At 40.2% G+C, this 25,213-nt stretch overlaps 2 protein-coding genes across 2 annotated transcripts; both read right to left on the bottom strand.

The window, feature by feature from the left end:
- LOC120556547 (cytochrome P450 27C1-like) lies at positions 1 to 9,960 on the bottom strand. The gene is made up of 9 exons (XM_039796192.1): positions 9,459 to 9,960; positions 5,390 to 5,580; positions 4,527 to 4,726; positions 3,991 to 4,200; positions 2,471 to 2,634; positions 1,828 to 1,994; positions 1,465 to 1,543; positions 1,078 to 1,281; positions 1 to 516 (listed from the first exon to the last, which is right to left on the bottom strand). The coding sequence occupies exons 1-9, from the start codon at positions 9,747 to 9,749 to the stop codon at positions 397 to 399; spliced, it is 1,626 nt and encodes a 541-aa protein (XP_039652126.1). The 5' UTR covers positions 9,750 to 9,960; the 3' UTR covers positions 1 to 396.
- Positions 9,961 to 11,843: 1,883 nt separating this feature from the next.
- Positions 11,844 to 17,572, bottom strand: LOC120556555 (cytochrome P450 27C1). The gene is made up of 9 exons (XM_039796202.1): positions 17,031 to 17,572; positions 16,557 to 16,747; positions 16,009 to 16,208; positions 15,462 to 15,671; positions 14,961 to 15,124; positions 14,342 to 14,508; positions 13,982 to 14,060; positions 13,602 to 13,805; positions 11,844 to 12,675 (listed from the first exon to the last, which is right to left on the bottom strand). The coding sequence occupies exons 1-9, from the start codon at positions 17,319 to 17,321 to the stop codon at positions 12,556 to 12,558; spliced, it is 1,626 nt and encodes a 541-aa protein (XP_039652136.1). The 5' UTR covers positions 17,322 to 17,572; the 3' UTR covers positions 11,844 to 12,555.
- Positions 17,573 to 25,213: the final 7,641 nt, after the last annotated feature.

Genomic DNA, 25,213 nt, shown 5'->3' with positions numbered 1-25,213 from the left:
AACACTGAACACATTTATTGATCCGAGCGTAGTGTAAAAAAATATATATTTCATTAGTTGAGCAAATAATCTACTTTTTAGTTTATAAATCATTCTTTAGTTCCATCTCACAGGATGATCAAAGTCCCTTCATATAAAAAAGCTAAAAGCATTTTTCCTAGAATTTGTTTACATTTAAAAATATTATAAACAGTTTTTTCTTAAGAGGAAACAGTGTGATTATGTATTAATGTGTGTTCACACATTATAACACACATGTATGCACATTAGTATGAATCTATTTTTACTGGTCCCACACTCATTTTGTGTCCTCACTAACGAACAGGAGGAGGTAATACACACGAATCAGCACTTTAAAAACAAAGTACAGTAGACCTTATGGAGAGGAGTCGGAGTCTAGTTTTCCCTGTCGATGAACTGCAGGTGGATGGGGGCAGCAGGGCAGAGCAGGCCGTGGGTTTTGGCCTTGACATCAGTAGTAAGCGGAGACACTCCAATGTGGAACTTTTGAATGAGCTGCACAAGGAGCAAAGACACAAATCCCAAATCAGATTTTATGACTCATTGTCAATGAATACATTTATAAGTGTGTTTATCTAGAAGTCAAAGATCTTTAGTAGCTTCCTCTGGACATTGAGGTTGGCAGATTCAACAATACTCAGGGATTCTGTGAGCTATGTCATTTGAAAGAATTAGAAAATTAGTATTTTTTAGTACTATACTATGATGATTTAAGAATGTTAATTTTTCCATGAAATGGTTTGGCCAAGAAAGTTTAATTGTTTAATTTAGTGTTTAGGTTTGCAAAAAAATTCTCAAAAGCCTGATATAGACAGCAATATGGACTATTTTATTAAAATGTATAGTATTTACTCTTATTGATCCAGTATTATATAGTAAATGTCAGTGATTTGTGTCGTAGACTATGAAGGTCTGACGATCTGATTGTGAAAGTCGTTCTGGATCTGGCTGATATGAATTTATGGTGTCTTGTAAGCCCATGCTGTCTGGGCAAAGTTGTGTGCCTGACAAAAAAATAACAACTTTATTAATTAATAATATATATATATCCCCTACCCTTGTGAGAGCTAGATGCATCTCTAACTCTGCTATTCTCTTGCCGATGCAGCTCCTGATGCCGTAGCCAAAGGGAATCGAGCCAAAGTTGTCGACACGATCTGTGGAATCTTTCCGTATCCAGCGATCAGGTCTGAAGTCTGATGCATCGCCAAAGTTCTCTTCATCAAAAGATGTGGAGTAGTGACAAAGGGCCAACTGAGTCTAACACAGTAAGAAAAAATTTCAGTTGTGTAATGAAAACAGCTGGCCTATGTATGAGTAATGCAGCATATGTTACATCTGGTCCCACTGTAATGTTTTTGGCTGACTTTTATGGCCGTGCTTTTTCTTCAGTACATGCACACACCAGAGGACTCACATCTATTATGTCTCTATCAGTCTTACCCCTTTGGGGATGAAGTATCCGCCCACCACCAAGTCATCCTGGGTTATCCGTCCGTTGCCTGGGAGAACTGGAAAAAACCTGCCCCCAGACAGAGGTGCACAAAGATGGTTACTCAACAGCACAATATACTCATCTTCTCACACATTTTAAGTCTATGATAACCAGTGAAAGCCCCACACAGAGAAAGTTAAAGGACAAATTAGATACTGACGTAACATGAAAATGTTGAACAGTCATGCCCTAACTTTTAAAGTCGATTAAACTGTTGCTCAGTTGTTTCAAACATTGCAAGTGAGAGCAAACAAAAAGAAGAAAAGAAGAAGAAAAGGCTCAGGGAGTATAAATATTCATGCAGTCTGTACCTGAGTGTCTCTTTGACCAGCCCTCTGATGAGAGGCAGACGAGGGACATCGTCTGCTGTGGCAACTGCTCCAGGTCCCAGGGTCTCCGTCACTTCCGTAAAGATTTGCTGCTGTATTTGAGGGTGCCGCGCTAACAGGTAGCAGGCCCATGAAAGAGTAAAGGATGTCTGGAGAAAAAAAGGAGGGGATTTCTTTAAAAGAAATGTTGTATACATTGCTATTTGAATGTGTAGTATATTAGTATCGTTCATTTGCTCTTAAATGAAATCTTTGTGGAGATGTTGCCTATTATTCTTGATGTTTTACAACAGGTTAGACTACACTGTAAGCAGATATAAGAGTTTCTGTATTGTTGCGTAAGTGTTGGGAAATAATAAGGGGCTTCAATTCCAGTGCTGAGAAGACACTCAAGTCCACTTCACCAGCTGCACTCTCAGCCCTTTATCCCTCCAGCCCCTTATTACACCGTGCACGTTAGATAAAATGTAATAAGAATAGACAGGCATACTGTGTAACCTCCCGATTCACTGCTGTGAGCCAATGCTGGCACAGCTACACAGGCATGGATGTGGCGGCAGAAACCCAACTCTTGAAACTGAACAATGACTCAAACACACACACACACACGGACGCAGACACACACCGTGTCGACCCCAGCCAGTAGCATCTCCGTAAAATTGGCGTAGATCTCCTCAGTGCTCATCTCCTTGGTAATGAGCATATGTGTGAGCAGTCCCCCCTTCACCTCCTCTCCCCTCTCCAGCTGGGCCTTAATCTCTGCGAGCCTCTTATCAACGTGAATACTGCCTGGGATCAGAAAGAGAAGGTGGGATGAATGGAAAGGTGGGGAAAAGGAAAGGGTAGTGAAGGAAAATGGAAAAAAAGAGAACAGGTTATGTAGCAGAGGGACCCCATACTCTCACAATCCCACGGCACAGCTTAGAGATTTATATGCAATCAATGTTCCTCTCTATTGATGTCAGGCTATTCATAAAAACAACAACTAGAAAAAAACAACTAGATCTATCTATAGAATCCTGTTAACATAAACTGACCACTGGGGCTTTTATTCTGAAAAGCCTGACTCAACCATTTCCTGTTATGATAAAGTTACCATCTTGGGCTATTATTTTAAAAAATAAGAAATTACACTGTGTGTGTGTGTGTGTGTGTGTGTGTGTGTGTGTGTGTGTGTGTGTGTGTGTGTGTGTGTGTGTGTGTGTGTGTGTGTGTGTGTGTGTGACAAAACTAGTACTGTCTGCTTGTGTCTAAAAATGGTTGTTCTGTTCTCAGTTTACATTAGTTTCTATTGTGCAGATTGTTGGGATTCCTGTCACTTTTAGGCTCACACAGCCACATGTGTAAGTCTGTCTGCTTCCGTAGTAACATGCCTGCAACCGACGCAAATCTTCCTTCATTCGGACACAAAATCAATGTCTGGAGAGTGAAAATTGTATGAGTGAGAGCCAGTTACATATATTTTTTTCAGAAGTTGTTAAAGCTTCTCTCCACTGTAAAGGTGTGATGTCACCTCTCTAGATGTGAACATTCTGTCAATGTAAAAATCTGAAAAAAGCATTTTTGCAGTAGAAGAACAGGTTGGGAATTTTTCCAGTATTCACACCAATGCTCTTTGGAGAAAGCCATTCTGGAGACATGTAAAGTGGTACTTTATGTCATATATACCCATGCCCCAATTGTGATTGGATGATGCAAAAAAACATCTTTTTATGTGCCTTTTAAAAGTAAACAACTTAATTTTAAGCCCTTCTAGTCATTCAGAAAAATGCAACCACCACAAACACCAATTGTACTATGGGAAGTACTCCTCAGTCTCTGAAAACAATTGCATAATGTCTTCTGTGGCTCCGGAAGAGATCAGTCAATGCTGAAGAAAAGAAAATCCTGATGATAGCTTTCTCGGCTTGGAGACTTCAATCTTTTAACAAAGCCTCTGTAGCATCCGGCTTGACCCTTACTATGGACTATAAATCAGGAAACCTCTGCCTCCTCTGCTTTTAATTTTCTTTCACTTTTGGAAGTGAAGAACTAAATTGCTGGAATACCCTTTTAAAAGAACTCCAGGCAGATAGTTCACTGGAACATAAAGGTATACTAAAAAGTATTTATGTGCCCTCTGTGGTAAAGAATTACAGCACTTACTGAATTTGAAGAGGCCATCCCAGGAGAAACAGAACTCCTCCCATGGTTTGGGGATGACCGGTCGGAGCCACTTGGGGATCGCCCCGGCATACATGGTTGTCTTGAAGGAGCTGAACATGAGGTGCAGAGCACCGATGTAGTCTTGGGTTTCCTGGGGAATCTGATTTTCCAAACAGCCTAGTCGGGACTCGTACAAAATGACTGCCACACCTGTAGACAAGACGAAGGCAAGGAAGAGGTAGACAGCGGTTCAATAATCCAGTTGGAAAGCTGCAATGATTGCTTTCCATCACTTGTTCCTTAATGTAAGTATAACTGGAATGTAACAGGTCAATCACAATGTGGTAAATCTAATTTTGAGAAGATTTAACGACACGGTTTTGCAGATTTTTCTATTTTGCTCTGTCCTGCGCACCTGTTGTCCTCTCTGATGGCCTCACTGATCTCCTTGCACCCCCGCCCCCTCACCTGCACTATCCTTTCAAATCCACCATGCCCAACATTCAGTTCGTTCACAAACATTTGTCTTTACAAACCTTCCATGGCATATTTGAAGAAGAGGTCATTCACGTTGAGAACAGTTGCTCCGTCAGACTCCTGGTTGCGGAGAATAGCAACTCTCTTGATGAGGTCATCTACCACTTGGTTCACATCATCAGAGAAGACCGCTACATCACGGGGACGCATGACGAGCTGCCTCAGCACGCTCCGCATCATTAGCCAATCTTCTCCCTCACTGGAAAACAGAACACAAGAAACAAGGTACATTTTTGGAAAGACATTCACAGACTTATAGAGAAAATTGCCTTGTCATTATCCTGTTAGTCTTGCATTGCCAGACCTATCTCCACAGCGCTGAGGAGGAGTGTCGGGCTAGTCCACACAACATTCCTGGATAGGAGAAAACCTTGCTCCGGTTTATTGGCATTTCTTTAAACCAATCACAATCACCTTTGGCGGCTTCTCTTCATCTTAGCGTCAGACACAGGTACGGTGCCTTTGCAAAATAGCCTCGGGAAGGAACTTGTTTTGGGGGAATGTGCACGTAGGGAGGCCAGCTCTGGAATTAAAAAGGGCTGTCGAGTGTGTGATGAGACTTTTACTAAAAAACAAGGTAAATATAATTAGATTTTCGGTTGTAGCTCGGAGGATGTTTCCTGAATTGACTGGAGTTTAGAATGCCAACACAAAGAAAGCGGAAGGTGAGGGACATCCGACCGAAAATGAGGGACATCAGGCAACGGAACAATCCCGTGAATGGAACGTCATCGATATACAGCCTATATCTATAATCTATATAGTCTACATTATAGACTATTATCCTGTCGACCCACAAAGTCAGTCATTTCAGGAAGTCCTTGTCCAGACTCAAATGATCAAAGTTTGAAGGGAGACTCACGCTGAGATGAGGCCAGTGGAACGGCCTCTCATGTCTCTGTACTCCTTCCAGGACTCCATGTTAGCTCTCTGAGGGGCCACGCCCTCGGCCCTCAGCACCTCAGCCACCAGGTCACGGTCTGCCACTGAGACCACCAGCTGGGGCCCAAAACGGGATTTGAATATTTTGCCATACTTCTTCCTGTGCTCCATCTATAAAGCAGTAGTGACACAAATAAATTAGTAGTTCCATGTATTTCTTTTGAAGAAAATTAGGACAAAAGTAGGACTCATTTTATTTTATTAGACTATTTTTTTATTAAATCAAAATGTAATGCATTGTAGTTTTTAAAAGTTCCGAGGCAGGGAGGATAAAGTGGGTTTGGAAAGGAACCGGCCCCTCAGGTATAATCACTTGGCTTAATTAGATCATCTCATAACCCTTATTTTGATAGCTCTGAGGATAGGACCGAGGAGCGAGCCCTGAGGTAGGGATCATCGAATAGCCGAGGTCATACGAGAGCAACCTTTCCAGAAGCCGTGCAGCTGAAGGAGTTGCTAATTCCGACCATACAGCTGACGAATTCATGTGACGCTTCAGAGGAAAGGACGTCTCATCACACTAAAACACATTTGCTCGTTGCCTCTCTCCTCCCATGAGTTCCTTGCGTCTCTCCCGTGCCTCCTCTGTGGGAGGGACTAAGACGCGAGGAAGGGAGGCAATTTATTAAGGGTTATGAGCTGCAGCGTATATATGCTGCCATCCTCCCTTTGTTCTTTCCATTTTGTGCATCCAATTCTCTGCTGTGGCTGCAAACCTGGCTGAGTGCTTCTCATTCCATGCTGACACCAAATAAACTTGACTGATTCCCTTTAGTAGTACACCTAAATGCTGATTAGATTAGATGTATGATTTAGCTCAAAATGTTAATGATTATGAATATTATATTTTTTTTATCACATTGAAGCAGCAATAATGGTCTTACTTAAATCTTAATTTACCCATCATCCAAAGATACCTACCTTTTTTATCTGAATGTTGTGTCAGGTAATGCCTATATGGCTAATGGTGTTGTTCACACAGTTGATGAAATAAAAAAATATCTGACCTATTTTAAGATGTGTCATGATATAGTGTGTGTCATTATCAGTATGTGTCAGGTTTTAACACAAGATGATCATGAGTAATTACTTATCCTGATCAAGAGTATACTGGGCAGGAAACAAAACAGGTACTTCTTTTGTATGTTATTCCTCTGTTACAAACCTGTAGGTGACAGTGTAACGAGAAGCTCAAGCCCACGTTAGCCAATCAGAATCCCGAAAATAGCAACAACAGCAACGAATCATTTCCTCTCTCTTCTCTTCCTCACTTCCTCAGCTGCCTAAACCTCCGTTTGTCTCAGTTTACATGCAAACAAAGTTTTCCAAAATCTCCACTCTGGCTGGAGGTTTTAAAAAGAATCGTTATCCGAGGCGAATTCTCCGTTTGCGTGTAAACGAAGGGCACAAACGAAGGGAAATGTGTCCGTTTTTCAAAATAACCATGTACGTGTAAACAGGGCCTAAGATTTGTAAATGTTTATAAAAATAATTTTAAAAAAGGATGTGGAAAAAAATTGTGTTTTAGTTGTCAAGCACAAAATCACACTCCATGACATATTTTGTTGATTTTTTTTTTTTTACATTTCATAACATTCATATTTCATAACTGTCAACTTAACACAGCAACAAAAAGAACATTCGGTAGCGCTTCTAGTTCTAATCAGTGCGTGATTGAGATGCTAACATCTAGCTAGGCTCGGGGAGTGGTGTGCATTGCCCTAATAACTCACGAGAGGAGTTTGAGTTGTGTGAAAGATGTATTGCCTTGCTGCAACCACAAACACACAGACAGATGGAAAATAAAAAAAGACCTCTTAAAAAATGTGTTCTTCGTTAGGCTAGATGTATGAGGGATGCTACCTTAAGTGAGAAAGTTAAGATTTGAAGGGGTCAGTGTCTGCTCCTTAAAGTTACAGAGTAGAGCTCCCATGAGTTCAGTAGCGTAATTGTTCTGTACCAACACTCCTCCAAGTCAAGGAGTTCCAAGATCCAAGAGTCCAGTTTCTTGTTCTGTGTGTATTTGTTATACACTACCTCAAGTACTGCTACCTGGGTAGAGCTAATAGTGTGGCTGTGTTCTTGTCTGGGTTTGAAAAAGTAATCAAGCAAGTCAGATGTCCTCTGTGGGCAGGTCCTACGGTAGGCCTCACTGCCTCCACAACTGGCCACAGTCTAGCTGGGCTGGGCTCGCAATCTCAAGTGTTTCTCCTAATCTTATCTTTTTGTCTTCTTTCAAAAGAAAAAAACCCACACAAATAGTGCAGGGTAATAAGTTATTCTGTTCTCTCTCTGTTTAACAAAACTACCTCATTTCTTAATTTACAATACTTTACAATGTAGCCTATAACCTATAACAAAGGATATACTAATAAAATGAATAATTTACCATACATCAAAACAACATGGTATTTTAACAATTTACAAATTAATTATTTATTACATTACATGTCATTTAGCTGATGCTTTTATCCAAAACGACTTCAAATAAACTTTTTAACCATTTTTACATATTGTAATGTTCCACATTAAACCATAATAAGGTCTTGACTTATCTTCACTAAAGTATACATGAAATGTATATTTAAATAACCAAAATCATTTTTTTTGTTTTTTTGTTGCTGCGTTCAAAGTTATGAAATATGAATGTTAGGAATTTTTTCCACAAAAGAAGGCTTAGAGTGTGATTTTGAACTTTTCTACATCCTTATTTATTAATTATTTTTTAGCCTATAAATATTAACACATCTTAATAAGTTCCCACTTTAGTTCCAGTAGCTGCAAAGGAGCATTGTTACTGGTTAATAAGTGCATAATAGAGTTTATTAGCCTTCATAAAAAAATAACAAAAACCTCCTATAATCTGATTAATGTCAATAAACATCTTATTAACATCGATGTCTATAAACTGTTAACAAGTTTCTAATAATTGCTCAAAAATATTTTACAAGCCAATAAAAAAAGTGGTTTATACTATTATTAAAACTCATTCAGTCTCATTAATGTTAATAAACATCTTATTATTTTTTCTGAGCGGTCTATAAACATTAAGAAGTGTCTTACAAGCAAATAGTAAACAAGTTAATCACTCTATAACTAACCCCTATAAAGTGTAATTAATGTTCAACAAACATCTTGTTAATGTCAATTACAGGTGTATAAGCCATTAACAAGATTCTAAAAAGAGCCTATAAGTGTCTTATAAGCAATATTAATGTGTTATTTGTGCTTTAATTAACATTTGTATGGACTTAATTATGTTAGTAATCATCTTATAAGGTCTTATATGTGTCTTAATAATGCAAATTACTGCTTATTACAAGCACCTTTAAATAAATTGTTACCGACTACTCTGAAATTACACTAATTGTGAAAAGTGGTGTTTTTATCAGTTATATACTGTAACAAAAAGAGGTATTTTTAGTTCCAACGATGTAAATTGAATGTAAAACAATAAGGAAAACGTGTTTATCACAGGACTAGAGTAAAATGTGTTTCAGGAAAGCTGTGACTGTGCTCACTGATGTGATAGACTCTAGTAAATGCAGACGTAGAACGGAAATGTGTAGAAAAGAAATACAATAAATAAACAATACAAAAAAGTACAAAGTACACATATCCACCTGCTCACTAAGACAGGCTAGGCCTATATGAAATTACCCGAATGTGTAGAAAAGAAATGTTTTGTAATTGTAATTTAGTGAAAGTGAAAAAGAAATGTTGTGTAAATGATTTTGAGTCGTTAATAAAACAAACCGAGAAAAGCAATCTGGGAAAGACGCGCGCTGTTTCTTCATTGTTTCTGTTTCACCTGCTTCAGACAGGTCGCATACCTAGCTATATATCTGCCATACCCATGTCTGGGACCCGTAACGGCAAATGTGGCTGACGCTGAGATAACATTGGCTCTTTGCCATTGGTTAAAAACACAAATAAAACAAAATGAGATTAAGTACCAGGCGAGGGTTAGCCTACACGGACACCGTTACCTGGATTTCATGAACTCTGCTAAACCCGTCTCTCCAGAAGAACTCGATGAAGTTGGACAGGGCGCTGGGTCCTGGCATCTCCTTCAGGGTCTTGAGTCTGGTTTTCTTGCCGACATCCGCCGGTGTGGTCAATCTTTCAGGCATGGCCTTCTCTCCAGCCGCGGAGATCCCAAATTCCTCTCTTGCTGTTGACTTGTGCAACGCGCGTAAAAAGACAAACAACTGCTTATTTAGCCGATATCCTTGCATGTTCTTCCAGCATGCTGTCGCAAAATGATTCAGGATTGCCATTGTTTTTGATACTTTTCGGTGTTTCCGTGCGCACAAACGATAGGCTATATGATCGAGTCAAAGTCTAAAGCCGGCAGATTTCACATCTGCAAATGCAATGATCCTGTCACGTATGTGTAAATAGCCAGCTGTAGCTATACTCTATATGGTGCACAGCTACCAGGCGATGACTGGCGCAAAGACTGTTCACAAGCAAGACACTGTTGTACCAAGGAAAGCTCTTTCCGAAGTCGAACTGAGGTGCAGGAACGGACCCAAGTCCTCCTGCCATTAATATGTAGAAGCTAAGGTTAAAGTACAAAGTACACATCCACCTGCTACATTTGCAGAAAGTTAAGATTAAAGTACGAAGTACACCTCCGCTACATTTGCAATGTATAATGACACCAAGACAAGCTATATGAAATTACCAGAATTGCGTAGCAGGACATCCAATTACTTGTATAGTTGATTCTGTAGCATTATCTGTGATGAAGAAAAATGCACTGCCAAAACCACCTAAAACTAGTGGAAGAACATCAGAGGATCAGGGGGTATTACTATTATCGAACCACACACTCCTCTCCCTCTCTTTTATATTAAGTGATCTGTGAGTTTGGTATAGTGTTAAAATCACAACCACTAGAGAGTGCCACAGTTACCACTTATTCCACTAATGGTTAAATACAGACCAAGATTCACTGCTGTGTGTTTATGAGTGGTCTCTGGTACCAGCTGGTGTGGCCTCACTAACATCACACTTCACAGAGGTTGTAAACACAGCATTATAACAGAATGTTGTATGACTCCATAAACACTGCACTGCAGTATATGTCAGATGGCCCTAAAAAAGATTTGAGTAAGTATGGGGTTAACAGGCAACAGGTTGAGAAACTAAGTTTACTGTGTGTTTTCTAGACAGTCTGTTGCTGCTGTTTCTGTATCTCTCTCCCAAGCACAGTCACAATTGTTCGATGGCACTTCTCCACGTGTCGCTGAGAAGAACTGTCGTTTGTGTATACTTAAGAGCTGTCTTTATCCCTCCCAGTGCCTCCAGTGTGGGTATCGCAACGCGGAGTTAGGGGAAGAGAAGTCCAGCCTACCCCCCGACGGAATCGGCCCCCCCTCTCGTTGGCTGCGTATGGAACAGACTATGATGCATGGACGTGGGCATTGTGGCGGAAGCTCGGACTGACATCGGACTTTGTTTTATCTTTTAAATCCAGATAACTGTTTTTATCTTTTCTTTTAACTAGTTCTTAAATGAAGTGTTATATTAATTATCTACGTTGGTGCTGGTCCATTACTATCAGTGGAAACATTTGCTGGTATTTTAGTTTATAATATAGGGAGTTACACTTGGACATAATCATTCCGTGCGATGACTCCCTGGTCAGAACACCTTTCTCGTGAGAAAGAAAACCCAAAGGCTAGAGGACCCCAGCTCTCTCTGACAAATCTATGCATTGATTTAGAAGGTGAGAAAAACAACTGTCCTCAATCCATGCTGCCTCATTCTATGTTGTGGTTAAAGATTAGAAAGTTTACACACAAAAAAATAGGATTAATAGAGCTCACATCTGTAAAATTACAGATCAGAGAATTGGTGAAAACACACCTGAATTTTGCAACTGCAGTGTGTTAGATTTGGAATAAATGTACTACAGAGGGGCCTGCACACACACACACACACACACACACACACACACACACACACACACACACACACACACACACACACACACACACACACACACACACACACACACACACACGTTATTATTAATAAAATAAACCTAAATGAACTAAAGTGAATTGAATTCAGCAGATGGCATCATCTGTATATATGTTCTTGCTTATGGACCTAAAATATAAAAATATACTTTTTTGTGGACTTCATCATTAAACATCACACACTTGTTTTGGAGATGTCCTCGTACTGTTGTTTTTTGGAAAGGTTATGCCCACTATAATTTATCTGTTGTAACATGTCTCTTCATTTTTCATTACTGTACAACGATGTGCCGTTTTTTTTTTTATGATGTGTGCATTTCAGAACAAAAACAGTTCTATATTATGGATCAGTTTTCCAAATTTCACATTCACAAAAGTAAATTCTGTAACAGAAAACCTTTATTTAAAGTTTTTATGAATGAAATGCAACAATACATACAAACTATTCATCACTGAAAGTGCAAGGAAACTATTGTTTCTTTAAAGATTATTATTTTTCTGCTGCACAATCGCATTTTTGAGGGACTGGGGATGCTCAAAAATTCACAAAAACTAGGTCTAGGCGAGAATTGCAAAGTTCTGCAGTGATTGGGCTCGGGGTGGCCAGCAGGCTGCATACGCCAAGGTTGGGATAAATTTCCTTTGATGTTCACAAAATTTGAGGATAGCTCTCATCTTTAGGAACATATTAATTTGGAAAATTTAGAAACTCCTCCTAGAGGACTCAACAAATCCTTCTCAAATTGGATCAGCAGAAGTCTAGGCTTTTTTACAATGCAAAATTGCAAAGCTTTTGTATTTTAGTGTAATGGTGTTGCCGTGGAGACCCGGGCAATTTGCATGTTTCGCCATGACACAAGCTGCTGTAACTTAACTTTACATTGTCCAATCTGCCTTAAATTGTACATGCTGGATAAGAGTCCTCCTTATTAACGAACAGGAAAAGGTGAGAAACCTCAGTCTCAGATCGGTATCTACAACCTAACAGTGAAAGGTGTACTAAAGGCAGTGTATTTATAAAAAAAAAAAACCTAATAACGAATCAGCACTTTAAAAACAAAGTACAGTAGACCTTATGGAGAGGAGTCGGAGTCTAGTTTTCCCTGTCGATGAACTGCAGGTGGATGGGGGCAGCAGGGCAGAGCAGGCCGTGGGTTTTGGCCTTGACATCAGTAGTAAGCGGAGACACGCCAATGTGGAACTTTTGAATGAGCTGCACAAAGACACAAATCCCAAATCAGATTTTATGACTCATTGTCAATTAGTACATTTATAAGTGTGTTTATCTAGAAGTCAAAGATCTTTAGTAGCACAGCTGGGAGCTGGTTTGCTTCCTCTGGACATTGAGGTTGGCAGATTCAACAATACTCAGGGATTGTGTGAGCTATGTCATTTGGAAGATTTTTTTGTACTATTCTATGATGCTTCAGGAATGTTATTTTTCCATGAAATGTTTCGACCATACCCCGCAAACATTGTCTCAAAAGCCTGATATAGAAGGCAATATTGACCATTTAAAGGTCCCATGACATGCTGCTTTTTGGATGTTTTTATATAGGCCTTAGTGGTCCCCTAATACTGTATCTGAAGTCTCTTTCCAGAAATTCAGCCTTGGTGCAGAATTACAGCCACTAGAGTCAGAGTCAGCCAAATTCTCTGGGCGGCAAAGCTCCTTATGACCTCATAAGGAGCAAGATTCCAGATCGGCCCATCTGAGCTTTCATTTTCTCAAAGACAGAGCAGGATACCCAGGGCTCGGTTTACACCTATCGCCATTTCTAGCCACCGGGGGACCATAGACAGGCTGGGGGAACTCATATTAATGTTAAAAAACCTCATAAAGTGAAATTTTCATGCCATGGGACCTTTAATGTAAATATATAGTATTTACTCTGATTGATCCAGTATTCTATAGTAAATGTCAGTGATTTGTGTCGTAGACTATGAAGGTCTGAAGATCTGATTGTGAAAGTCGTTCTGGATCTGGCTAATATGAATTTATGGTGTCTTATAAGCCCATGCTGTCTGGGCAAAGTTGTGTGCATGACACAATAATAACAACTTTATTCATTCATATAAGTGAATATATTATATATAAATATTTTGAATGTGTGTGCAGCTAATTCATTAATCCCCTACCCTTGTGAGAGCTAGATGCATCTCTAACTCTGCTATTCTCTTGCCGATGCAGCTCCTGATGCCGTAGCCAAAGGGAATCGAGCCAAAGTTGTCGACACGATCTGTGGAATCTTTCCGTATCCAGCGATCGGGTCTGAAGTCTGATGCATCAGCAAAGTTCTCTTCATCAAAAGATGTGGAGTAGTGACAAAGGGCCAACTGAATCTAACAAAGTAAGAAAACCAAAAAATGTAATGAAACCAGCTTATGTATGAGTAATGCAGCATATGTTACATCTGGTCCCACTGTAATGATTTTGGCTGACTTTTATGGCCGTGCTTTTTCTTCAGTACATGCACACACTAGAGGACTCACATCTATTATGTCTCTATCAGTCTTACCCCTTTGGGGATTAAGTATCCGCCCACCACCAAGTCATCCTGGGTTATCCGCCCGTTGCCTGGGAGAACTGGAAAAAACCTGCCCCCAGACAGAGGTGCACAAAGATGGTTACTCAACAGCACAATATACTCATCTTCTTAGAAAGTGTAAGTCTAACTGGATAAGTGAAAGCCCCACACAGACAAAGATAATGGACAAATATACTCATGTAAACATATTAAACAAAGTCATGCCCTAACTTTTAAAGGCGATTAAACTATTGCTTGCAGTTGTTTAAGACATTGCAAGTGAGAAACAGGAGGCATCAACAGATAGAGAAGAAAAAGCTCAGGGTGTATAAATATTCATGCAGTCTGTACCTGAGTGTCTCTTTGACCAGCCCTCTGATGAGAGGCAGACGAGGGACATCGTCTGCTGTGGCAACTGCTCCAGGTCCCAGGGTCTCCGTCACTTCCGTAAAGATTTGCTGCTGTATTTGAGGGTGCCGCGCTAACAGGTAGCAGGCCCATGAAAGAGTAAAGGATGTCTGAGGGAAAAGTAAAGGGTTTTTCTTTAAACAGTTTCATACATTCTACTTCGAATGTGTAGTATATTAGTAACGATCATTTGCTCTTAAAGGAACCTTTGTGGCGATGCATTTCTTTCTTTAGGTTTTACAACCGGTTTGACTGCAACGTAAGCAGATATAAGAATTTCCATAATCTTGCGTTAATTGTTGGGAAACAATGAGGGGCTTCAATTCCACGTGCTGTGACAAGTTTGTCAGTGGGATACTGGTTAACAGCCGACGCTGGCACAGTTACACAGCCACAGCACGGATGTGGCGCTAGAAACCTAACCCTTGAACACTGACTTAAACACACATACAGTATGTGACTCTCAACCCCTCTACTTCCTGCTAAAGCTACACTCACTGCACCTCTAAACTCCTAAAAAACACTATTTGCACACATCCTTTTACCACACAGACACACACACCGTGTCAACCCCAGCCAGTAGCATCTCGGTAAAATTGGCGTAGATCTCCTCAGTGCTCAGCTCCTTGGTAATGAGCATGTGTGTGAGCAGTCCCCCCTTCACCTCCTCTCCCCTCTCCAGCTGGGCCTTAATCTCTGTGAGCCTCTTGTCAACGTGAATACTGCCTGGGATCAGAAAGAGAAGGTGGGATGAATGGAAAGGTGGGAAGGAAGGGAAGTTGAAGGAGGGTAGTGAAGGAAATGGAAAAAGGAATAGGTTATGTAACAGAGAGACCTCATACTCTTCAGTCTGAAAACAGCTGCATAATGTCTTCTGTGGCTCTGAAGAAGCTTGGCCAAATATGAAGATTCGGGTTATCTTGGCTTGGAAGTGAGGTACTAAATGACTGGAATACCATTTGAAAAAGTGCTCTAGTTACTGCAGGCAGATAGTTCACTGGAACATAAAGGTATACTAAAAAGTATTTATGTGCCCTCTGTGGTAAAGAATTACAGCACTTACTGAATTTGAAGAGGCCATCCCAGGAGAGACAGAACTCCTCCCATGGTTTGGGGATGACCGGTCGGAGCCACTTGGGGATCGCCCCGGCATACATGGTTGTCTTGAAGGAGCTGAACATGAGGTGCAGAGCACCGATGTAGTCTTGGGTTTCCTGGGGAATCTGATTTTCCAAACAGCCTAGTCGGGACTCGTACAAAATGACTGCCATACCTGTAGACAAGACAAAGGCAAGGAAGAGGTAGACAGCGGTTCAATAATCCAGTTGGAAAGCTGCAATGATTGCTTTCCATCACTTGTTCCTTAATGTAAGTATAACTGGAATGTAACAGGTCAATCACAATGTGGTAAATCTAATTTTGAGAAGATTTAAAGACATGGTTTGCAGATTTTTCTATTTTGCTCTCTGCCATCACCTCCTCCTGCGTACCTGTTGTCCTCTCTGATGGCCTCACTGATCTCCTTACACCCCCCCCGACCCCCAGCACTATCCTTTCAAATCCACCATGCCCAACATTCAGTTCGTTCACAAACATTTGTCTTTACAAACCTTCCATGGCATATTTGAAGAAGAGGTCATTCACGTTGAGAACAGTTGCTCCGTCAGACTCCTGGTTGCGGAGAATAGCAACTCTCTTGATGAGATCATCTACCACTTGGTTCACATCATCAGAGAAGACCGCTACATCACGGGGACGCATGACGAGCTGCCTCAGCACGCTCCGCATCTTTAGCCAATCTTCTCCCTCACTGGAAAACAGGACACAAGAAACAAGGTACATTTTTGGCAAGGCATTTTTAGACTTATTGAGGAAATAGAATTATTTGAATTAAGAATAATACCAGTGATGAAGCTGTTAAAAAACTGACAAGTATTGATGCCAACTGAGTTCATAGATAGAAAAGCAGACTATCCAGAAGTAAAAGGGCATGCATACAAGAAATGAGCTAACCTTAAAAATGTAGCCCAGACAAGTTTTGTGCTGTGCCCATCTACACATTTAGAAACTAAGGTGATTGTCCTGTCGATCCCCAAAGTCATTAATTTCATAGGGATCTTTCTAGACTCAAAATCTCAAAGTCTGAAGGGAGACTCACGCTGAGATGAGGCCAGTGGAACGGCCTCTCATATCTCTGTACTCCTTCCAGTAGTCCATGTTACCTCTCTGAGGGGCCACGCCCTCGGCCCTCAGCACCTCAGCCACCAGGTCACGGTCTGCCACTGAGACCACCAGCTGGGGCCCAAAACGGGATTTGAATATTTTGCCATACTTCTTCCTGTGCTCCATCTATAAAGCAGTAGTGACACAAATAGTAGTCCCATTTATGTCTTATTCTGCTAAGGTTGTTTAGTCATGCTGCTAATTTCCAACTCTTTATTGTACAAAAAAAGATTGTCTCTACAGACTGATACCAAAGCGCTTTATAAAAAGATTGTCTTCTGCATCTTGTAAGGGAGAGAACATTCAGTGTAAACTCCTACCCTGGAGTGAAATGCTGACCAGCAGCGGGCAAACTCCTGGTGCGCTTTTACGCAAAGGCACCAAGAGAGGCATATATGGACACCGTTACCTGGATTTCATGAACTCTGCTAAACCCGTCTCTCCAGAAGAACTCGATGAAGTTGGACAGGGCGCTGGGTCCTGGCATCTCCTTCAGGGTCTTGATTCTGGTTTTCTTGCCGACATCCGCCGGAGTGGTCAACCTTTCAGGCACGGCCTTCTCTCCAGCCGCGGAGATCCCAAATCCCTCGCTGGCTGCTGACTTGTGCAAGGCGCGTAAAATTAAAAACAGCTGCTTATTTAGCGGGTTGCATTGCAAATTCTTCCAGCATGCTGTCGTAAAATGATTCAGGATTGCCATTATTTTTATACTTTTGTTTCCGTGCGCAAAAACGATATATGATTCTCAAAGTCTTAAAAGCTGCAGAGTTCACATCTGCAAATCAAATGATCCTGGCACGCAGTCCTCACGCTGTGGTATTGTAATGTTAGATGGGACTGTATAGTGGAACTCTTTTAAGGAGTTGCTTGTACAACCTCAGCAGTGGAAGAGGATCGGATGTCCGCTTCAAAAGAAGGTATGGGATAGCTCTGGATGTTGTGGGCGTTTGGTTTGATTCTTTTATTGGACGAGGAGTTCGTTACAACGTGCCAAAACACAGATCGCACCAATCATTGAGCCTGTGTGCACACACCCCACCTCCGTCACACACACACACACACACACACACACACACACACACACACACACAAACACACACACACACACACACACACACACACACACACAAAAAAAAAAAAAAAAAAAAAAAACACACACACACACACACGATGTAATTAAGGTCACTATTAATTAAGCCAATTTGAATGTTCACAGTGGTTACGTAACAAAGGAAAATCCCTCCCACAGTCTTGCTCATACACAGCTCATACATACTGCAACTCTATAGGCTACTGCTCAAAAATCCCTCTCTGCACACAGACACCCACGTCACACATCGTGTCGACCCCAGCCAGTAGCATATCCGTAAAAGTAGATCTCCTCAGTGCTCAGTGTGTGCAGCCGTCCCGCCCCCCCCCCCCACCTCCTCTCCACCTGGGCCTTATATAATCTATGTGAGCCTCTTATCAACTTGAATACTGCCTGGGATCAGAAAGAGAAGGTGGGATGAATGGAAAGGTGGGGAGAAAGTAAAAGTGAATGAGGGTAGTGAAGGAAAATGTAAAAAAAGGAACAAGTTTTGTAACAGAGGGATTCAACACTCCCACAATCCCATGGCACAGCTTAGAGATTTATATCCATCTTAACATTCCTCTCTATTGATGTCAGGCTATTCACAAAAATGGTTAGCAAATGCTTACCCCGGCCTAAGCTGTCCTGTTTTGCATTTTAAAAAGTACCACAAAGAAACCATTGTCTAACATGTTTACACATTGAAAACTATATATAATGGTCTTTGGAGAAGTGGTACTTTATGTCATATCTCTAGCCCCAATTGTGAATTAATGCCTTTTAAAAGTCAACACTTTCATTAAAGTCCTTCTAGTCATTCAGAGCAATGAAATCTTAAAAGAGCATTACACTAACTTCTCCTCAGTCTGTGAAAACTGTTACATAATGTCTTCTGTGGCACTAAATGTACCGAATGACTGCAATACTCTTTTCAATGTACTCTAGTTACTGCAGGCAGATACAGTAGTTCACTGGAACATACAAGTATACTAACAAAGTATTTATTATATTATTTATTATTCCTTTCCATCCCCCATGTTATTAAAAAAAAAACATATTTCTGGTCAGATTTTACCTGAGGACATTGTGTGTAAAAGTTGACCAGAAATATGTTTTTTAAACATAGGTTAAAGGTTTGACATGTATAACTGGAATGTAACAGAGGTGAATCATAATGTTGTAATTTTGAGAGGATTCAATAACATGGTTTGTGTATTTTTCTTTTTCCGGTTTATTTCCCTCTCTGCTATCACCTCCTCCTGCGTACCGGTTGTCCTCTCTGATGGCCTCACTGATCTCCTTAACTCCATATTAGCTCTTTGAGGGGCCACGCCCTCGGCCCTCAGCACCTCAGCCACCAGGTCATGATCTGCCACTGAGACCACCAGCTGGGGCCCAAAGGGGGATTTGAAAGTTTTGCATACTTCTCCCAGTGCTATTGTTATAAAGTAGTCACTTTTTTTGTGTGAAAATTAGTAGAAAATCCAGGCCTAATTTTACTTAGACTGACATTCTTTATAAAATCAAATTGTGATGCAATTTAGCATACCTACATACTGCCTATTAGGTTAAATCTATGATTTCGTTCTGAAATGTAAATGTATTGTGATGAAGGATGATTTCTACAGACATGTAAAACTGGCTGTCCAAGAAGCAACCAATCAGGAATCGCACTATGCTTCCGTGCTCACCGAAGAAGATGGACGAAATTCTCCATTTGTAAATAGATAATATACAGTGCATTTAAATAATGTTGCGGTTCCCCTTTCTGGATTCCTTTAGCAGTGTGTGCGTGCAAAAAAACTTTAATGAACTAGTCAAAATATACAGTTATTCCCATTCACCAAAACATGCATTACATACCTGTCAAGTTTTGGATTTGAAAATAAGGGAAATTTTCCGGTGCCCACCTCGAGCAGTCCCACCACCCCAACCAAGCTCCAGTATCCCTTACATTTTAAGACAGGTGTACAAGAAAGCTAAAATCACCACTTGATGCAGAATGCTGAAAACATTTACAATTTATAACATTGCTTGTCTTTACATTTACATTTACACCTTTTTATTTCATATTGCTTTTCTTTTACAGTTTTTCTTTTAATTTCACATAACTTTTCTTTAGTGAGTTATTGTACAAATTTGTGGGCTGGGCCAGAGCGGTTAATTTTACATGAGAGTAGAGCGCAAACAGTTCTGTTGTCTAACGTCATCCTATTCTCTGTAATTTTCGTACCATGCTAAACACCCTTTCTCAACTTGCATTGCTATGGGGAATGCATAGTAAAGCCTTCATAAGTTTTGGCAGCGCACCGTCTCTGTCGTAGCGTCCATCATCCGTCTCTGTTATTTTTCTTCTTTTTTTTCCCCGCATTGTCACTCATCATCTGACCTCACACACTAACCTCACGACAACTGCCACCTACAGTACCTGTAGTAGGCTACTGCAGGTGGCAGTTATCGCGAGGCTAGTGACAGAGCTCAGATTGGGAATGTTTTTTTTCTTTTTTTTACTCCGCTCGGGTCCGGGGTATTATTATTTTTTAATAACGCAGGTTAAAATACGGGAGATTTACGGGAAAATACTAATACGGGAGGACGGCGGGAAAGAAGGGTAAAATACGGGACTTTCCCGGCCAAAACGGGATACTTGACAGGTATGATGTATTATAAATAATATACTAAAACATTTGTGATTTTATCCCATTGAAGCGGATCAGATAATAATGGTAAAGGAATGGAATGCATTTCAGCAGATTAGTGTTGTATGCCAGCCATGCCAGTGGTGTCACTAGATCTCCAGTAACACCAGTCTGTAATAATGGTCTTACTTAAATCTTCATTTACCCACCATCCAAAGATACCCTTTTTTTTGTCTGAATTATGTGTCAGTAAGAATGTTTATATTTCAATGCCTGAGTCAATATCACCATAAGGTGCCTTTGAGACTTCCCCATTTCCCCCCAAAAAAGCTGAGGTTTTCCATTGAACTTCACATTCATTGTATTAAGTATATGTTATGCTGTTAGAAATGCATATTGGTCAAGCTCCCACACTTTTTATAAATTAACTGCAAGCAGACAATTTACATGCAAACAGCAAAATATGTCCACCCTGTCATGGACAATTTCAAAGCAGAATAAATACATTGTAATTACATAGCGATTATAAAATGTACATTTTCAGAAAACTATTTAGTCACTTTCTCAACAATATATTTTAGTTAATGGGAAAAGTATTTGGATAATAATGAAATTATGGCAAACTATTTGTTTCTCTATAAAATCTGCGAGAGTTGCACTTTCTTTTCTAAATAAAATCTAACAAAAAAGATATCTGGTCAAACTTTCAAACAATACTATTTGGCCCTCATTTGTTTATAAAGGAATCACACAAAAGATTTTGCTAACTTGTGAAAATAATTTGTTTATTTTCATAGAACAGGAAAATAACAGGGTGGACAGTGACATGACAGGGTGGACCCTGGGCATGACAGGGTGGACACGTTGTGAAATGTCATTGAATGGCCTCATAAATGCAAGGAACAATGCAAGAAAATGATGTAAAAATGCCTTTTCCCATGTAGGGGAAATTACTAGTTGAACAGACTGGTTTTGATCCACTCTACCTGCATGCAGCCACTGAATAAAGATGCCCAAAATGAGACATTAATGTGGCCTTCTAGCGTTAAACTCTGTACATCATTATGCACAGTGAAAGTCAAACATTCAACTGTAGAACAAGAAGAAAAATGTTTTTTAAGTGGAGAACAGATGATTTGAAGCAAACTGAATATTACAGAAAGATCACTTGGACACATCTTCACTGAATTCACTTTTTGACGTGCCAACAAAGCATTGACTTTTGTGCGCTGGTGATTTGGACGCACTTTCTTTCTTGGCCCGATAGTACCTCTTCTTATATTTCTCAGTTTTACTTTTCTCTTTTGTGAGCTGTGCCTCTAATATTTCGATCTGTTTTTTCAGTTTTCTCTTCGAACTCCTTCAATGCTTTCCCCTTGCGCCGTTGCCTGAAACACAAAATATTTGTAAGGATTTTTTTTAGCAAGTTAGTTATCAATGTCATTTTATGGGGACATAAACAGTTGATAATTGTCCTTCAAATAAATCTAAACTTTCTAATAAGTCTCATCAGCTAAACTTCCAATGATCTAACCTGGAGGGCCCTGGCTCATGCTGATTTTCAGGAGTTTCAGCAGGGGGTTGGGTGGTGTCTCGACTGTAGCAAAGCACTGGCCCTGTTTCTGGCTCTGGCTTGACTTTTTGCCTCTCTCCATTTCTTTCTTTTTGCCCTCTTCTCTCTCTCACTGAGCTCATTGACACCCTTCTTCTTTCCAGTCTCTCTGTCTTTTTCCATTTGACCCTTTCTTTCTCAAGGTACTTTCTTCTTCTGTCTGGGTCAGCATCACGACGTTCCCGATATCTCCTTGCTATCTCAGCTCCTTTTGATCTCATTCCTTGAAAAAGACAGTTCAAAATGTTCCCTTACACACTTTAATTGGCAGTCCTGGTAAACTGGGCTTGCCTTATCAAACTGGGTTTCCTGATACCGATATCGCCAAAAAATTGTCCATATTGTCCATTCTTACTATGTATAGCATGTACTGTTATAAAATGTGTGTAATAGCTGTTGTAATATGTGTAACATTATCAGTATGTGGCCTAAACTATGCACATGTCCTTCCTGTCATCAACCATGTCCACCCTGTCATGGAAGGCTTGCTGACAGGGTGGACAATGACAGTGGTGATATTTTTGGCTAATGTTAGCATTTAATGAGCACATGGTGGACCTTCACTTAGCAACATACTACAGTTAGCAAGCTGACTGTGTACTGTTTTTACAAATATATTTCAAAGTTCTGATAGGTTTTTCTATCAATTGATATGTCACTATGACAGAGTGGACATGTTAAGCTTGACAACATCCAACTACACACATAATATGATGAAAATTATGAAACATAAGTGTAAATACTTACTCTGCAACTTGAAACTGCTTCAGCCTTCATTGCAGAAAGACAAAATGCTCGTAGTGATGTTACTGAAAACATCAGTGGGTTTCTTAAAGGGGCAGTTACCCCATAATGACAGGGTTGGACAGCAATTTCAGGGACACATGCAAAATGTTCAATATGATTATGAAAATACAATATACATGATCAAAATTACTTTTTTATCAAATAATTTATTGTGGACAGTAAAACCATTTAAAAAAAAATTGGATTTAGTATCATTTAACCACTTATTACACACACTGTAGTTAGCAGAGCAGTGTGTGGGACATGTCAAAATCGGTAACATCCAATGAAAGAAATTGAATAAAATGAAGGAAACACTTTTTTAGAGACTTATCATTGTACTGATATGTGTGCAAATGTCTGGCCACTTATAATAAGACCTCAGACTTTCATTATTCTGCTACATTTTCATGATGACTGAGTGAGTCTGATGAGGACACCAAAGGCACTTCATAGTGATATTGACTCGCCTATGTCAAATGGTGTTATTTACACAGATGCACTGATAATACCATTTTAAAGGTCCCATGGCATGAAAATTTCACTTTATGAGGTTTTTTTAATTTAATATGAGTTCCCCCAGCCTGCCTATGGTCCCCAATTGGCTTTAAATTTTGATAGGTGTAAACCGAGCCCTGGGTACCCTGCTCTGCCTTTGAGAAAATGAAAGCTCAGATGAGCTGTTCTGGAATCTTGCTTGTTATGAGGTCATAACAAGCGAGGTTACCTCCCCTTTCTCTGCTTTGCCCGCCCAGAGAATTTGGCCAACCCATGGGAGAGAGAGAGACATCATGTCTTTCAAACGAGAAAAGTGGCAGTTGGTCAAGGCCACACCCCCACCCTCCACCTTGCCCCGCCCTCTCTCCTCCTCAGTAGCTACAGACACACAAATGGCACGTTCTGAGGAAAGCTCATTGTGGGACTGGCTCTAGTGGCTGTAATTCTGCACCAAGGCTGAATTTCGGGAAAGAGACTTCAGATACAGTATTAGGGGACCACTAAGGCTTATATCAAAGCAACCAAAGAGCACCATGTCATGGGACCTTTAAAAGAAGGGTGTGTTTATCTGACCTTTTTTTAAGATATATCATGATACAGTGTGTGATACCAGTTTGTGTCAAGTTTTAACACAAGATGATCATGAGTAATTACTAGTCCTGATCAAGAGTATACTGCGTAGGGCAGGACACACAACTATTATATATTATTTTGAATGTTATCCTTTAAACTGTTGTTTAGTCATGCTGATTGACATATAGGTTTGGCTAATTTCCTACTCTTTTTAGTTGTTTTTTTTAACCCTTGTGTGGTATCCAGAATAAATAAATAGCATAATCTTTCTTTTAGCAAACATTGAAAATGGGTCCCACAGCCCCGAACACCATACAAGGGTTAAAAGATTTTCTCTACAGACAGCTTGTAATGGAGAGAAAATGTTCAGTGTCTTATGCAACTCACTTGAAGACTATTGCAAAACTCCTACCCTGGAGTGGAAAGCTGACCAGCGTTCTGTGCCTTTTACGCATAGGAAAATTAGGTTGAGTATACATATTGTACATATACCGTACATTGGTGGGGAACACAAAAGAATATGATTTTATCTGTCAAACAAAACAAGTATCAAGAGAGGCATATATGGACACGGTTACCTGATTTCATGAACTCTGCTAAACCCGTCTCTCCAGAACTCGATGAAGTTGGACAGGGCGCTGGGTCCTGGCATCTCCTTCAGGGTCTTGATTCTGGATTTCTTGCCGACATCCACCGGTGTGATCAATCTTTCAGGCATGGCCTTTTCTCCAGCCGCGAAGATCCCAAATTCCTCACTGGCTGCTGACTTGTGCAATTTGCGTAAAAGAAATATTTAGCCAGTTGTCTTGCACATTCTGCCAGCATGCTGTCGTAAAATGATTCAGGATTGCCATTCGTTTTTATACTATAATTGAGTCTTTTGAAAAAAAAGGGAGGCTTTTTCATGCGGCATTAGATGTATATGTGTGGCAGTTCAGCTTTATGCTAAATATTTGCACACTATTCATGTCTTTGTCTAAGAAAGTTTTCATGCTGGGCTAAACTTTTGGGGTTGAATGAGAGTTCAACGTTTCTACGTTTTGCTCCTTCCAAAGCAAAGTCTGAAGTGAGTCTCCACAGGACACACAATAGGGATTAAACTGACCAGACTATAGATGGGGCCATTCAGATGATTACTTTACCCTGTGGTATAGCAAAGTTTTTGAAATGTTATCAAGTCATCAATAAGCCAACGAAGTAGACCCACAAAACCCTGACTGCTCTCTACCTCCAAAATAAAGGTTTCTCCTCCTTCCAGTCTCAAAGGTGAAATAAATATTGTCGCTACACTTTATTTACTATTGTCACTATAAATTGCTGGTAGGAACAAGTTATTTATTATAGTTATTTTCTTTAGTTTTACTCATTTTAATTGTTGACATGTTCCCTTTTGCCATACTTTGTTGTTATAC

Source organism: Perca fluviatilis, chromosome 3 (assembly GCF_010015445.1).
Source record: "Perca fluviatilis chromosome 3, GENO_Pfluv_1.0, whole genome shotgun sequence".
In the NCBI taxonomy this organism is placed as follows: domain Eukaryota; kingdom Metazoa; phylum Chordata; class Actinopteri; order Perciformes; family Percidae; genus Perca; species Perca fluviatilis.
This window is presented reverse-complemented; position numbering and strand designations above follow the sequence as displayed.

Coding starts and splice junctions, on each gene's coding strand:
- LOC120556547 (XM_039796192.1), bottom strand. CDS start 9,749: ATGGCAATCCTGAATCATTTTGCGACAGCATGCTGGAAGAACATGCAA. Junction 1,282..1,464: donor GATACTTCATCCCCAAAGGG/GTAAGACTGATA, acceptor TTACTGTGTTAG/ACTCAGTTGGCCCTTTGTCA. Junction 517..1,077: donor TGCATCTAGCTCTCACAAGG/GTAGGGGATATA, acceptor CTCCTTGTGCAG/CTCATTCAAAAGTTCCACAT.
- LOC120556555 (XM_039796202.1), bottom strand. CDS start 17,321: ATGGCAATCCTGAATCATTTTACGACAGCATGCTGGAAGAATTTGCAA. Junction 14,509..14,960: donor TACTGGCTGGGGTTGACACG/GTGTGTGTGTCT, acceptor CTTTTCCCTCAG/ACATCCTTTACTCTTTCATG. Junction 12,676..13,601: donor TGCATCTAGCTCTCACAAGG/GTAGGGGATTAA, acceptor GTCTTTGTGCAG/CTCATTCAAAAGTTCCACAT.